We start from the raw sequence: 17,204 nt of genomic DNA, 5'->3' as shown, positions 1-17,204 counted from the left end.
ATTATTTCTAGACATTTTCGCTAACTCTTTGCTTACACATTTACCGATTTCATTTTTTTGGTACCGTTGAATAGAGAATTTTACGCTGCTTACTATGATGTATCACACGATGGGGGTTCCTATTTGACATATTAAAGTGAGGTTAGCTGGAGGTGAGGAGGTGAATGACAGAACTTCAGTAAATGCATAATTAAACGTCCCCCTGTATATCTAATTTGACGTGTTTTTTTTTTTTTTTTTTTTTTTTTTTTTTAAGAAATTTATAAGGGTGGATCGTTTTGAAATGAAAGCACTGTATGTTTCCTAACAGTAAGATAACTTTTTAAAAGTTTATTCACTTTACCACGTATCCCGCACTATTCTAATTTCTTTAAAAGAATAGAATGATTTACTGGATGGAACGCTTTTGTCAGGTCCACAAATATTGTATAAATAAAATATTTCAACAATCCAAATTTATTGCCAATTTTATTTAGAGACCTTAAAACTTAACCGTAGTCCAAACATCAAACGATCCGCATAAAATCTTGTGACAACATCGCAAATTATTTAACGTTGGATATCACAAAAAAGAGAGTGATAAACTATGTAATTAAGAATTTAGGCTTAAAAGACGTCAATATAATTTGAAATGTGCGCCGATTTTTATTTCAAATTTTTTTTCAAAATTATTTCCACAGTAAGTTATTCGTTTAATTGGAAAAGCGCAAGAGATGTATTAATTAATGTTTTTTCTGAATGACCTTAAAGAACTTAATACATATAAAATATTAATAAATAATTTTATTATAATTCTTAACAATAATATTTCTAAGCATATAGTGTCCATTGTGCGAGAAATATTGCCCAAATAAACTTATGATCAAGTTTTATTACCAGATCAAGAGTAGCCAAAAATTGGTATTGATAACGCTACATTCCACAATACAAACAAATTTCAACAATTAATTGGCCCTCACCTTAAAAGACAACCTTAAAATATAATCCTAAAATAGCACAATATAAAAATAACCAACACAATAACCACTATAGCCACAAATCCGTCTTTTATAGTTTTGACCGAATAATATTAATTAAAAACTATTGTTAAAGAATAAAATTCGTTGCTCTCGCGAGACCGTTAATAAGGCGCGGGAGAACCGAGAATAATTTTGAAAGAGCGGCGCAGGAAACCCGATGTGCCGTGAAATAATACTAAACAGAAAACAAGAAAACGCTATCGCTATTCACATGTTTTGAAAATTACCACTACCATGGTAACGAACTCACCTGGGCGCATGCGGTATGGCCCGCACGATGCGACAGGTAACAGGGGAATAGTGGGTAAATTTTTAATTCATTATTTTTCGGCACATTTTTAATTCAATATAGGCGGGTGGCCGAGACCCGTTTGCGTTCATAAACCCAATATTTTGGTATAACTTAATGGGACCTAATCCATATTTTTTTAGAGGTTATAAGAACAAAAAAAGTTATACAGGGTGTCCAAGATAAGAATCCTAAGCATGCGGATCTCGGTACCTGTTGGAGATACAGCTTCGGTTAAGTTAGGAAAAAGTTGTGCACTTTGAAGCGTATTTACATGCCGCGCTGTTGAGAAACTTCAAAAATTTCCATGGCCTGCTGAGAAGAAAGAAAGAAAGAAAGAAAATGTGCTATATTACGTAAGAATAATCTTGTGTACAAGCATCCTACAAGCTAAAAAAACAAAACACAAACACAATTTCAAAAATTGACAAAACAATGAACAAAATTAAACACAAGAAGACAAAACTTTTTGAACATACTTGAATTAAAGATAACTAAATAAAACAATCAATTACTAAATAAAGGTAAACTTGTTGACAAAACTAGAGAAGAAAAAAGGAAAAAAGAAAACTTTCCAACATGTCCAAGGTTAAAACCTATCATTAAAAAAGTCATCCAGGTTATAATATGCCTTAGCCAATAAAAGCGACTTTAATTCTCTTTTAAATTTCTTAACATCCGATATATGTCTAACACACAGAGGAACATGATTGTAAATTTTTTTACTTATGTAAATTAATGAGTTTTTGGTAAGGGAAGACGTAGGAATAGGTAGGGGAACATCATTTACACGACGAGTCAAATGGCCAGTGTCAGAGGGTAAGTTAGTTAGTTAGTTTCCAAGAGATATTTGGAAAAAACGGAAATTTGCCAATATCGATGTTATTTTTTCCTGGCTTTATTTTAAAAGATATCAAAAAACTATTGACACTTTCTCGTTGACACTTTTGAAGTAGTACGTGATGGCGCTTTTAAATTTTATATCCGACGTTTCGTTTCCGAGAAACCACCATCAACTTTATTTTTTTATATGACGCGAAAAGAAAGTACACCCTGTATCTGATTCCATTTTTTATTTTATCACATGTCACATTTTTTTTTGTTAGTTTAAAGGAAAAATACAATTTTTCTTTTTTTTTAAACATGTTATTAAGTAGGCTTTGGAAACAAATGTTTTGACACGTTGACGTAAATACCTTTTACCCTGTCACATATTTTTTATTAAATATTAATTGCCGTTGTTGTTACCGTGATTGTCGATGTGTTGTTTGTTGAGTAATTATTGTTATTATTATTTATTGTTGTCGTTATTATTGCTAAAATTGTGTTATTATCTTCAAATATACCTGGTGGTCATTATAGTCATGAAGAGAAGTTTGACATGCTGTCGTGCTACATTTTGTGCTACAAAAATACTGTAAGTACAGCAGCAATGTATCTTAATAAATTTCCAGATAGAAAGCAACCATGTAAATCCATTTTCTTAGAGTTGGCTCGAAATTTAAAAGAATATGGTTCCTTTAAAAAGCCTGTTTTATCTCGAAAAAAGGAATCTCTTGAAGAAACTCAAAAAAATGTTTTACAAGCAGTTATTGAAAACCCCGAGATATCAACCAGGCAAATTCAAAAAAATGTAGGAGTAGCCAAATCTACAGCTCAGTTTATTTTACGTAAAAACAGATATCACTCCTACAAATTTAGAATTTGCCAAGGACTTAAACCTGGGGATTTCGAACGACGTCGGCATTTTTGTGAGTGGTATACACGTGCCTGTGAAGAGGATTTTCATTTTCCATCAAAAATAATATGGTCCGACGAAAGTATGGTCACTAATAATGGTATCTTTAACCGCCGCAATAGTCATTACTAGACGCCACTAAAAAGCACCCGATTCCCGCCGGTGATCGTGTATGTTCGGAGAAAAATTCGGTCGTTTGATGTGAATGACAAAAATAACGACACAAATGTTCCCGCTTTTTTTGCGTTTGTTGGTTCTTTACTTTCGTAAAAAAGCTCCAACTAATTTGATCAATTATTGCGATTATACTGAACTTGTTTCTTTGTGAAATATTGACCATATTGTTGCTTATAGTGTTTTAAAATAATACCTGAAAAGCTGTATTTCAATTCAGCGATTTTAGCTGTAACGATGGACGGCCCTCAAAACCATCAGAATCAGGACCAAACTATCAACAAAAATATGTGCCACTTATGCAGTAAAATGTTTTCTTCCATTTCAGCTAAGAACAAACATATTAAAGTTATTCATAAGCAGCAGCTTCCAGATAACCCAAAGTCACACATTTCTTGTCCCTTATGCGAAGAGACTAAGTATTCTTGTGAGACTTATCAAAGACTTGAAGCTCATTTACAGGTAAGTCATGATATCAAAATAGAGTCCTCAACTTTCCATTTTTCCAGCGAAGAAAGATTTGAGGAATGGTTAAGAGAGCATAAAATAAGCACAAACTATGCACTTTTTCGCACAAGGAAAATTGAAGACAATATTGAAAAAGTATATTGTTGCAATCGAAGCGATTTTAGAGGTAATTTGTAGCAATTTCAATTGTTCATTATGGTGTGTGAGCAAAGGAAGGGAAGTGATTCTGTTTTAGGTGAACTCCTTGGGGGAATGTTCTTCCAATAATATTGAAGCTAGCCATAGTCTAGAAATTGAAACGTTTGTTAATGAGAAGATTACTGAAAATCAACAAGAAGCAGTACAACGATTCACAATAAGCAATCAACAAGAGAAATTGAAATTGAAAGTGTATCAAACTTTTTAAGATCTTTAAATGATGAAACTTATGATAAGTAAGTTATCTTTTTATAAAATTATATAAGATATATTAACATATACCTGTAAATGTCTAGGTGCATGAGACAACTGACATCAATGATGGAACAGATAAATAAGACAAATACAAGTAAACAAAAAATGGACAAACAAGTTTATTTTCCATCAAAGAAGAAGAAGGAGCAGTAAATAAAAATAATTAATTGTATATTTTTTTTCTATTTATCAGTATTTTTTTTATATAATAGTAGGTATATTTTTATAGGTTTAAGTATATATGTATGTATATGTGTATTATAATTTTTTATGTAAGTTTTAGGCAAATATTTAAAAAAACATTACCTATCTCATAAGTTTTTTGCAGTTTCTTCTTATGAGTATTAATGGAAACTGCGAATTGTAAATTAGTATTTTAGCATAAAATAATTAAGTTTCTTTTCAAATCAGTCATATACATTATACATGTTTTTGCAGCATTTATAAAATAAAACTTTTAATATATGATACATTTATATAACAGTATAACTAATTAAATCCATTGTGTTTTCACTTACCAAAATTAGCTCTCTACCTAGGTATAAAAGTTATTTAAAAAAATAGGTACTTATTTTAAAGAGATTAATAACATTTATATATATTTAAGATTAAAATTAAAGTACAATACTACAATATTTAATAAATTTTGTTTTCCATTTATTTATTTTTTCTAAATATACAATACCCTATTGTTTAAGTTGGGCTTTTCCTTTTGATATGTCCACATATAGAGAACTTAAAAAAATAATAGTTATTTGTATAACAAAAGGGAGCAAAGTGCATAATTTCCTTAAGTGGGTGAAGTTTAATCTAGCAAAAGCATCCACAGTGAGGAAATGACACCGCTCCTACAGTACTTCATTTTCTACTTTCATTCTTATTAATACGCACAATTTAATGTAATAAGCAAGATATAGTCAAATAAAAAAAATTAAAAATGTTCTTATAAGGTAGTAGAAAAATAAATATTTCAAATAACACTTTCTCAAAAATAAACTATAGTAATTTTAAATAATATCCAAAATCAAATAAATCCATGTACGCCCAAGGAAATTTTTTAAAATATTTATTAAAAAAAAAATTCAATTTCCATTCCATTGGATCGTTCAACCAAACTGCATTTTTTTGATACTTACATTTACATTAGGGTATTATGTATAAAATTAATAATTCAATTTTCTTGTTTGCATCCTTTATTTATATTTAATTTATTTAAAGAATCAATAATTATTATTATTCCAGAAACGCTATTTTTTATTTTAATTAAATTATTATTCCATTAATTATTTTTATTGCCAGAAACCGTTGCTTCTAGCAGCAAACATTGCTCTTTTGTTGGTTGCCCGCCATTCACATAATATTTAAATATCCGAATGGGACAGTCGGAGATCGGGAATCGGATGCTTTTTAGTGGCGTCTGTCATTACTGGGTCCAACAAAATCCGCGTGTTAAGAAAATATCTAGACATCAACAACGTTTTGGGTTTAAATTTTTATGTGGTGTGGAACTTTAAGAACCAAAATACTAGGTCCATTTATTTACCATTATTCATTAACAGCAAAACGATATCTTAATTTATTGCAAAATGATTTAGAAGACTGCTTAGATGATTTACCTCTGGCACAAGTCAATAGCTGTTGGTTTTAACAAGACGGGGCTCCTGCACATAATTCTGGGCAAGTTCGACAGTACCTTTCGCAGCGTTTTCCTGAAAAGTGGATTGGAACCTCCAGTGAAGTGTCGTGGCCAGCGCGATCCCCGGACTTAACCCCTTTGGACTTCTTACTTTGGGGATTTATTAAAAACCGAGTCTATCAACATTTTTTTGGAACTGAGCAGGAGTTACGAGAATGTGTGTCGGCTGCTTTTCAAAGTATTACGACAGAGATATTGCGTGATGTTTGAACTGCTACTGTAAGAAGATCATACTTATGTCTAGAAAATAACGGAAACCTGTTTGAACACCTGTTTTAAATTAAATTTATAAAATGCGTTAATAAATTTGCTTTTTTCGTTATTTTTAAAATGTATTCATTATTTGTTGCATATCGTTAGAAAAATCATAAAACATTTGTCTATTACTGGTTAAATTTTTTTATTTATAAGTAGTACAATGTACAATGCAAATCAATGCTTCATTTAGCTTCATCAGTCTCTAAATAGATATTAAGAAAAATGTGACAGACTCGGTAACAGGTATTTACATACGTCAAAGCATTTGTTTCCAAAGCTTACTTAAAAAATATGCTAAAAAAATAGAAAATTTGCATTTTTCCTTTCAACTAACAAAAAAAATGTGACATGTGATACATCATTGAATTTGTAATAAAAAATGGAATCAGATACAGGGTGTACTTTCTTTTCGCGCTATATAAAAAAATAAAGTTGAGGATGGTTTCTCGAAAACGAAACGTCGGATATAAAATTTAAAAGCGCCATCACGTACTACATCAAAAGTGTCAATGAGAAAATGTCAATAGTTTTTTTATATCTTTTAAAATAAAGCCAGGAAAAAATAAAATCGATATTGGCAAATTTCCGTTTTTTCCAAATATCTCAGCAGACCATGGGAATTTTTGAAGTTTCTCAACGGCATGTAAATACGCTTCAAAGTGCACAACTTTTTCCTAATTTAACCGAAGCTGTATCTCTAACAGGTACCAAGATCCCCATGCTTAGGATCCTTATCTTGGACACCCTGTATATGCCGACTTTTAGTTTTGGTCGAGACAAAAGTTACGTCAAAAAAACAAAAAATTAAGTCCAAAAATGTAATTTCCAAATATTTTCAATATCTCAATGTTTTAATAATATTTGAATTTAGGTATTTATGTTTTTCTAACTCTGTAAGAAATATTAGAATAAAACTTGGAACGCAAACATATATTTTTAAAACCAACCAGCACAGGAGGAAACAAGGGCCATCCAAAAACAGTCTAGTCTGGATCGATAACAATACTGCAACAAAAATATAAAAAATTAGTAAAGCTCAAATTATTATAAAATCAGCCTAAAATTACCTAATCTTCAAACGGATCATTGTCCATATTATCTGTTTCATTAGCTGCATTTTGACAGTTCATGTTACATTTACACTCGGGGGTGCAAAATATTCCTTCATTTTTACAGGCACATTTATAAGTGTTGCAATTTTTTTCATTGCAAAAAAGATGTAATAATGACCTGATATCATCAGAACCAGGTGCTTTGTTTGAAAACTTTGGCACAAGGATATTGTTTTCTCGCACCCAGCCATAATTCGTAGGATCCATTTTATTCAACATACCAATGTGGCTTTGAATCCAAATTTTTACCTGGAAATAACACTTTAAAGAGAAAAATATGTCAATTAGAGGATTAAAAAATGTAGAATTAATATAGTAAATACCTTTGAACATGTAGACAAAATGCATCTTCAGTTGGCGGAATCTCTTTTGCTGATTTTTTTGTTTCTTGCGTCAATTTTAACCTAATCTCATTAAGGTTCTGACAGTTTTCCCTGTGATATACTTACGAGACAAATGTTCTTGCCTTTTCTAAGATTTCGCTTGACTAAACCTTTCCAAATTCATTCAAGTTAATTTTATTAATATTGCGAAAATAAATGCCCCAAGCAGAATTTTTTCCAATTTTATAAAAGGAACTCGTTGTATCACAGTCCGTCAAAGCATAAAGAGTTGGATAAACCATCACATATTTTTTTTCCCAACGTATTCGCAATCGTATGAACTGCAATATATCTTTTTTTGTTTAATACTTTTGTGCTGTGACCCTTTTCCATATATATTTCCTTTAATTTTAAGTTGTCGTTATTCCAATAATAATAAAGTAACAATATGAGAATATCAGTGTCATCAGATTTAATCATAATTTTAGATGTCGAATAATTTTCATTAAGAAGGTGAAAGATTAACCTATAGTGTCTGCCTCTTCATGATTGCACCGTAAAACAGGGTCCTCCATGTTCGTAGAATTTGATATCTAAAATAAAAAATTATATTGCACTTTTGCATTGATTAACCACGTTAACTTTTATTTATACCTTTACACAAGTATTTTTATCTTCAAGACCTCCTGCAACTATTATTTCTTTCCTTGCTGGTAGCTTTCTCGCAGAAGCAGTCAGATGCTGTGTTATAAACTTTATTAGTGACATTTTGTTCGTCGTAGACTTTAAAAAATTTCGATAATTTGGAACATTTCTTGAGCCAATTATAGCATATGTACCTACTTTTATTTCTTCCCTATGCTGTCTTTCCAAAGCTTTTATAGAGTCCTCTATATCACATCTATAAAATATGAGCGTTATTGTGTGGCATCGTTCATTTTCCTTTAATATCAACAAAAGTTTTTTCACCACAATATCGGCAATATCTTCAAACTTTTTAAATGATCTTTCATTTAATTCTTGGAGAAGCACCATTTCGTCGATAAGATATGATTCGATCGCTTATTATCCACGTATTCACACCGCCGAGCCGAGGCAGCGCGTGGCGCGATTTTAGGCAGTGGCCCGTTTAAAGTTAGTTATTGGCGGTATTATTACTCGTAGATTAAACAATATTATATACAGGATAAAGGTAATAAAATTCCGCAGTTTTTGGTGGAAGGATAAAATAAATATCTCAAAAAGCAATGATGAAATAGCGGGTTGAATAACAAATTTGTTGGATAACAAATTTTTTGTTTTTTTTTTGCCACTGAGAGATAAAAACATGTTTTTTTATATAAAAAATAATAGATTTTAAAAATGTGATTTACTAAATTAAATAAAAATGTCTATTCTTTATACCCGTTAAAATATTGCGACCTTAACTGAGTTAGTTCCTTGGTAAATAATGTTTAAATATAAAAAATATTTCTTACCGGTTTTTCCTGCTTAAGCTGCATAACTTTTGTCTCGACCAAAACTAAAAGTCGGCATATAAGAATTTTTTGTAAAAAATATTGCAAATTAAAATATTTTTTAGGTCTCATAAAGTTATACCAAAATATTGGGTCTCTCATTAAAACGACGTCTTTAGAACGCTCCGCCACCCGCCTAATACCAGGGCTTTGAAAGCTTGGCCGAGCGAGAGAACACCGAAAAAGCTTCTACTGCTGGACATATAGATGGTGGTAAAAAAGCTAAACTATCGCCTCATGGACTGTCAAGCATCTGACCTCATATAAAATGCAGCCATTCTTCGGCTTACTTATGTATAAAGTAGAGTACCCAATTACTAACCGAGTGCCATTTATTGACCGATTTGGCCTATAAACATAACAAAATAATATTGAGCGACAAAGTATTAAAAAACAAATATTGACTTCCTAAAATCTAATATCTTATGTATTCCTACGCAGATGACACTCAAATTTATCCGTCATTTAGAACAGAAAATTTTAAAGAACCTGCCAAATTTTTACGTAATCTTGATCATTGAAACTTTCAAGGCGCGTTTACATTTTCAGAAGTGTAAGGTTTTACTGTTTGGTTAACCTTAAGAAAAAGACTAATGAAGCTTGCTATTTGTGCTCTTGGTGTAATGCCCGATTTAAATATGAGGTTTTCTGAATATGTGAATATATACTGTATTAAAAAATAATTGATTAACCTGAAATTAATATCCCATCAGAGGCACCATTTAAGTGTTTATCTTAAAAAACTGTTGTGTGAGGGCTCGGTGTTCCCATTAGAGGCATTATGGAGCAAGAATCAAGGCACATACCGCTAAAGCAAAATTTCTCTGTTCGTCTAATTGGTGGTATAAGAAAATATGAGAGAGGTCTGGGTGCAAACTTAAGGAAGCCTTTAACAGAACGTGCGTTAAACTGTATTAAGTTATGCATTAAAATGTGTTATATTCATCTTTTTTACGAGCTTTGAATAATAATTATCAAAAAAAAATAAATTAAGTTGTAATTAATTTAATAATACATATAGTATTTTTAAATTTAACAATAATTTTTTGAACGTGGCTAAAATCGAGTCTAGAAAAACTAGAGCCAAACTATGAAATTATTATAATATTTATTCATGCCAATAATTTAATTCAGATCTTACATAGGTCAAAAAAAAATAAATATAGAATAATACTATTATATTAAAGCCGACTAAATTCAAAACAATATAAAATACTTAAACATATACTACACAGTACAGTTAAAATTCCTTAGAAAACATGCTTTAAAAATTCCTCAAATGATTTTGCTAGTAAAATTTTCGTAATATATATTTTAAAATATTAAGAGGTAAACATTTTACTCTAGAAGGAAGAATGTTAAATAATGTAGAAAGCCCAAGCCCTCCTCAGTCTGCCGTAGAGAGTTTCCAACTCGACTAATAGAGCTATGTATATCATACCTAAGATTTACGTTGAAGATTAAGAAGGTTTTCCAAAATATACACTGAAGTTAAGATGACGATGCCAAACTAGTAGATGTAACCACTTTAATGTAAACGTTGGTCTAAAGTGATTTTAAGGAATTTAGCAGTAATCGCAGTAAAGCTTCCTCATTGAGAATACGATCTTAAGAAACTTCAGAATCAGTTTTTTCACCAGAAGACGAATGAAATACCAAAAAAATATTTAATCATTTTAAGTTCAAGATTATTTAATATATTATTATAATTTTAATATAATATTCAATTCAAGTTGAGTATAAATTATTTCGGTATGCCCGCGACCACTAACGGAACCGTCTGAAAAATATATTTTTTGCTGCTTCAAGTTTAAGAAAACTATACTTTTAGCTTTTCTAAGCATTAGTTCGGTAATTAATCCATTGGCCGAGATAATAATAGCAAAACAAAGGTACGAACATAAAGTCACGGTCTCATCAAATCCATGTAATTTTTTTTTAAAGCTACACGTGTTTCGCTTTTATCTTCTATGTTCCAATAGGAGCGAAACACGTGTAGCTTTAAAAAAAAATTACATGGATTTGATGAGACCGTGACTTTGTGTTTGTACCTTTGTTTTGTTTTTGTTTGGTCTCTTGGAGAAAAATAGATGACACGTTTCTATGAGATAATAATAGGTTTAATTGCAACTGTGACATGTCCTCAAATTCATCAGTATTTTTCGTTTTGACTGTGCTCAAGTATTAATAGCAGATATTTTGTTTTTAGAATTGACTAACGTTTTCGGAATTATTTTTACTTTTTTAAAATGATATTTTTTATCTTATTTTTATTTTACAATCCCTTCAATTTTCATAATGAGTCTGAAAAGGGAGCGTTTGGATTGTTGTATTGTTTATCAGTAACTAAGTTAAAAGAGACATACAGATGAGTTTTTTTTTAATGATTCACTTTCAATATGTATACTTCTAAAATGGAATTACCCCGACGTCCCCTACTTCTCATATGGGTAAAGAAATACATCTGTGCCATAGGTCAGACGCTAGAACTCTATGATTCTGCGGAAGTGTCTTATTACCTAGAGTTGCTTATTACTGCAGAGTACAGATAGGCGTCTTGTTTCACTATGAGAAACGACAAAAAAATAATTAAAAAATATATAAATCATCTTAGTCATTTTCATAATGATTTAATCATAATAACAATATACAATCTTTTCCATTGTATGTACCTTCCGCGTATTCCATCTTAGTACCGTTTTCCGTGGGTTGAACTCGTGGAAATGTTCTTTTATTTTTAATAATTCAGATATAAATGAGAATTTACAGTATATTATGTTAGCATTTTAAATCTCGCCATGTTGCCTTTAATTCTGGCAGTGTCGCATTCTCGATTCGCAAATTACTCGATAGTACCTTCTAAAAGATATGCCGTAAGCCCGCTTTATATTTATCTTATTTTCCAAAATTTTGAAAGTTATAATTAATAAGGTTAGATTACCTTGTCGATATAAGCCACGTAAAAAATATTTAATGGAGTTAAGGCCATCCTCAGGGCGATAAAAACTAAAAACCTTTTGTTGATAAACATTATACTTTACAGTCATAAAAAATGTAGTGAACTTAAAAAAATACTTATAAAATGCATGGGTTGTTTTGCTTCAGTCTAAAAAGCAAAAATCAAACAAATAAATACAATCAGTCTAAACAAATAAATATATTCTTTCCAAATATTTCTGGTGTACGTATTTATTCAAGAAATTTACATTTGACCAATACAAAACACATGACCATTACATTATCCTTTTACCCTAAAAAATTAACTTTGCATGTAACCTGTGTTCTGCCCTTAAGAATTCCCATAGAGAAAAGGTTTTTAGTGGGTCGGAACTTGAAAATGCCTCATATTATTTTAGACATTATAATGAATTACTTGTTCAATGCCTGTAATGCAGATTTCGATGAAAAAAATGGATATTATTTCTCTGTATATCGAGTATGCTAAAATACTTATCGGCTTTAAATAAAAATAGGTATAATAAAATAATTGCATAAACTATAATAGAAATTTCTACTTTCAAGAGGTGTATAACTGGAAAGGTCTTAAAAAACAGTCGTTCTACTAAAAAGAATATTTCTTGGTTTAATCTCTTATCTGTTAGCATTGGGAAATGTGAGCATGCCACAGATGTCGAGCTGTTTTTAACAACAGGGATGGTACACTCTATTACTCACAAATGTAGAAAATTAATTTATCAAAACTTTGTGTTTTTGATAAATTAATGATCAGCAGTGTTTCCATAATAAATTCAGATATATATTTAATATTTTTCAAACCAATTTCAAAATATTAATTTAATTGTTTTTTAATACCGTTGTCCCCTAGATCATCTTGATCTATATACATATTTATTGAATTTTCGTATAAAATTCTATTTGGTTTTTTTAAATTGGTTTTACACATACATTGGAGCACATTTGATAGAAAATGTTACATTCATAGATCATAATATGAGCCCTCATTATTGCGGCATTAGATCACAGAAAATAGAACATCCTACAAAAGAAGGCGTCTCTCCACCATTTTGTCGAAGTCGAAGCTGCCATTTTAATGCCAAACGATTTTTTTTTAATATGTGAGTCGCATACAAATAATAGAAAGCAACGTGTCCTTTTTTCCTTCCTCTTTTATATCAATTCTTATGAATATGGTATTGCTAAATATCTATTACCTCTTTGTTATATTCAAGGTGTACTTTGAATAATGTTTCAAATTGATTTAAAAAAATACTTAAAACCGATTTACTTTGTAAAAAAAAATTTTTTTGAAATTATAATTTTTTATTCTTAAGAAATAATTTTGACAAGTATGATAGATTACAATTTTATTAATCTAGTAAACATTACAAGCTCCTATATGTTAATAGTCATTCTGATGTTGCAAGTTTTGTACAACTATCCAATATTTCCATATTTATATTGACCAAAATTTGCAATTTTTTTAGCCCTTACTAGATCAATTCACAAGCTTTATAGGTGTCGTGATTCGAACCCAAACTACTAGCTTTGTATATCAATATAATTGCTGAAGTATATGTGTCTCGTGATTTAACTTAAAATGCCTATCATACCTAACCTAAAAACAGTCTGGCAACAATGGAATCATCATAGTATGTAAATTGAGCCGCTAATACAATATTTTTTTTTATTTTAAAATACTATTAAATCTTTGAAAAATTATTGATTTACTTCCCTACAGATAAATAGACGATTCAAGTTATAAATTAGTGAGGAGAAAGAACAGTCTTGATCTTTTTGGGATGTGACAGCATCTGAAAAGAACTTTATTACTCAGTCATCAAAATAGTTACTTTAAAATTTCTTACCGATTTTTCAGCAAAATAAAGATCCGTTATTATGCCAGACAATTTCTTCTCAATAGTTCCCAAATAAATTTTGACATTAAACAAATTAATACTGGCATTTTCACCTGAAATTAACAATAATAAAACACGATGCTATGGTTAATTGTATAACAACTCACCAAGTAGTTTCAAAATAGGTCCTTTATCGCAATTAACAATTTCAAAAACTTTTTCAATACCATTAAGAACCTTTTGTAAGTTATCTGCGGCTTTTTGTACTTCTTGTTCATCTTCTTCTGCCTAAAAGACTTTTGATTAATCAATCGTATTTAAATAAAATAAAATTACAAACCTTTTTGGTAGCCTCATCCAAATCAACTTGCAACGAACTAATGGTAGATTGTCGCTGCTTGGCCCTTTCGTTGCTAAGTTCAATTTGGTCATCTAAAATGTTCAACTTAAGAATAATGTATATCAAATATATTCGTGTTTTTCTTCACCAATCTTTTCATGCAATTCATCCATAACGTAAGTCAACGATTCAATCTCATGGCTCAACTCATTCACGTAGTTAAAAAGGGCAAAGTTCTCTTCCTCTTGCTTAAGAAACAAAGCTGCGATCCTATCCACATCTTCTTCTTTACAAAAAACCTTTCCAACAATAGCTTCATTTTAAAGTGATCAAAATAGTTTTTCTCAAGACTTACTTGAATTTTCTTCAGAGTAGTTTCATACACCTCTAGTTGATCCTCCAAGTTTTGCTGCTGCATTTCCTTCTTCAGTCTCTCTTTCTCTTCTAAGTCTTTTAATATTCTCTTTTGGCCTTTTACGCAGAGGAACTCACGCAGTGTCATATATTGGTCAAGTCTACGTTGAATTTCGCGCATCTCCTAACGTAGAAGAAAATATATTAGTATGTAATGTATGTGATAATAAGTTTCACCTCAGAATGTAATACAAAATCCACTTCAGCTCGTTTTTTTAATGCATCGAGCTTTGAACACCATTCTTCACGTTGATCGAAAGCTATGGTGGCCTGTTCTATTAAGTCAACCATGTATCTCTTACCAGAATGTATGTCTTTTAGTAGTTTTTCCCAGACATCATTGAAATGGTTCCTAAGGTAAGGAGAAAGGATTGCATTAGACCTTTGCAAAATCCTTCTAGGATACGGAATTTGATAAAAGATAAGCGTTTTCTGTATAAAAACAAGTAACCAAGGAGATCTAATGAGGGAAAACAGGAGCTTAACTAAGTCTCCCTAACGTTCACCTCATACAACGTGTGCAAAATATGAGTGCTCTTTCTTTTTCAAATTTAAAATTTTTTTCAGGATTGAAGATCTCTATCCAGAGAATTCATACTTTGAATAAAATAGATAAACAAAAGAATTATGCAGAGTTATTTAAGGTTTATACCTTCGCGTCTTGCAGGTATAAAAAGCTTATATATTACCTCTCTTTTAACAAATGATTAATTTCCTCTCTAAGCTCTTTATTAGTAGCCAAAATTGCACAAAACTTTTTCACCATATTATCAAGTCGATTTTTCAAAATCTGCAGAGTTTTTTGTCCGCTAGTTAGACGAGTTTGAAAATGGTTCTCCGTAACTGAGCTCTTTGGCCGTAAATTTTTAATATCAGACTCAAGCTGCAACAAAAATCATTAGTTCTTAAAAAACCACCTTCTATTGAACAAACTTTTTTAATTTGAACGTCCATTTCGACGATTTCCTCCTTTTCCACCCTAACCCTTTCACAATATTCCTCGTATACCTCTAAGAGCTTGTAAATCTCTTTGGATAATCTTTTATCTTTACGTTTTTGGTTTTTGCAAGTAGCAACGTTGATGTCTTCACATAATTTTGCTTTTTCTTTGCGGAGAAGCTCGATAATTCTTCGTTGCTTTTCGAGTTTTGAACTGGTTTCATCTGAGAACGCCATTCTGTCATCTTCCATTATTCGTAACTAGAACAAGAAATTAATCTAAAAAATATTTCTTTAATTCTTTTATAAGAACCTGTCTTTGTAGTCTGGCCAACTCTTCCTCCGCCATAGCGATCATTTCTTTTTCGGTTGATGAATTTGGTGCTGATCTCATCACTTGATTCATCATTTTGCAAGCGTGTTTTAATGTTAATGGTAATATTCTCGTTTGCACAATAAATGCTTCCCATTGAATTTTTAAATTGATGTTTAATCGATATCACTCGTCGCAACCAAATACGTTAAGTTAATTATTGATTAGAATTTTCCATGATCTATAAGTTTTATAAAATAACATATTAGTTTTGATTAAATGTATGTAATCAAATTAGATAATTATTTGAAAAACGTATATGTTAGAAGAATCAGTTCACTTTTGGCATCATCAAATAAAATGCTATTTATTTCCCTTATATTACAATAATAGAACAAACTTAAATATTTGATGAATCTTCTGTCTATTCATTAATATTCTTGCAATATTTCATTGGAACGTTTACTGAAAGTGATTGGATACATATTCCATGACTGTACATTGAGATCTGGTATTCAAAGACCTGATAACGACAGAAAATGACCAATTGCTGAAAAAGCTATTATATGAAAAATACAAAGAATTTGATTCATATTTTAACTGCTTTTTACTGTTTAATCTTAAACCACATTCAAGCAGACTACATGCCAAGTTTTCAAAATGAAGAAAGCTAGAATAATGGTGGTTTATTCTGAGAGTCTTTAGAAGATATTAATCATAAGAAGGAAGTATATAAGAATTTCATTTCAACAGAACGAAGTGTGCTCATCAGTATTTTCTATCAAATCCATTGCTATCAATTTAGTATTAAACCTAATCCAATCAATATTTTGACAGGTCTTCGACGTACATACATAGTCAACACGTGTGATTGTTCTTAGCCTTTCTCTTACAGCTGGTAACTATTAGATCAAAACTGTTTTTCTCAGTGAAAGAGATAGGAGAGAGAGGTATGGGAAACTGAGCTTAAGAGAAGGACGGAGACAGATTGAATCATTAAACTCTAGACTGATTAAATATTATGCATTCACAGTAAACGACAGTAATCGGCTGTGTCTGAAGAATTTCGAAGTAGTTGCAAGGCCTAATTCTTCACTGGGTAAGTCAGATTGGATTTAATTAATTATAACTTTAGGCCCAAACTCTTAGGAGAATAAGTGATTTATAAACTTGAAAGATAAATGTAGTTTCAGGATATTTATTTTTCAGACAAGAAGTAGTATGCAGTAGCAAGATAATACAAAAATAAGAATTGTTTGATTGGGCCTAAGACGAAACTACAGAAAACTGGAGAAGGATTGAATCATGGAAGTAACCCAAGGGAAGAGCCACTG

The 17,204-nt window shown here is 30.7% G+C and overlaps 2 protein-coding genes across 3 annotated transcripts in view; both read right to left on the bottom strand.

The window, feature by feature from the left end:
* The window catches only part of LOC126740081 (bicaudal D-related protein homolog), a 75,053-nt gene extending 73,844 nt beyond the window's left edge, over positions 1-1,209 (bottom strand). For both annotated transcript variants that reach the window (XM_050445953.1, XM_050445954.1), the window contains exon 1: positions 960-1,209. The gene's annotated coding sequence lies outside the window, so the exon portion shown is untranslated. The remainder of the gene's footprint in view (positions 1-959) is intronic.
* Positions 1,210-13,373: 12,164 nt separating this feature from the next.
* On the bottom strand, positions 13,374-16,123 carry LOC126740486 (outer dynein arm-docking complex subunit 1). The gene is made up of 10 exons (XM_050446516.1): positions 15,871-16,123; positions 15,552-15,818; positions 15,308-15,501; positions 14,796-14,970; positions 14,560-14,742; positions 14,353-14,503; positions 14,205-14,296; positions 14,032-14,152; positions 13,874-13,977; positions 13,374-13,819 (listed from the first exon to the last, which is right to left on the bottom strand). The coding sequence occupies exons 1-10, from the start codon at positions 15,964-15,966 to the stop codon at positions 13,772-13,774; spliced, it is 1,431 nt and encodes a 476-aa protein (XP_050302473.1). The 5' UTR covers positions 15,967-16,123; the 3' UTR covers positions 13,374-13,771.
* Between the last annotated feature and the right edge of the window lie 1,081 nt (positions 16,124-17,204).

The sequence above is a fragment of the Anthonomus grandis genome, chromosome 9, assembly GCF_022605725.1.
Source record: "Anthonomus grandis grandis chromosome 9, icAntGran1.3, whole genome shotgun sequence".
Lineage (NCBI taxonomy): Eukaryota > Metazoa > Arthropoda > Insecta > Coleoptera > Curculionidae > Anthonomus > Anthonomus grandis.
This window is presented reverse-complemented; position numbering and strand designations above follow the sequence as displayed.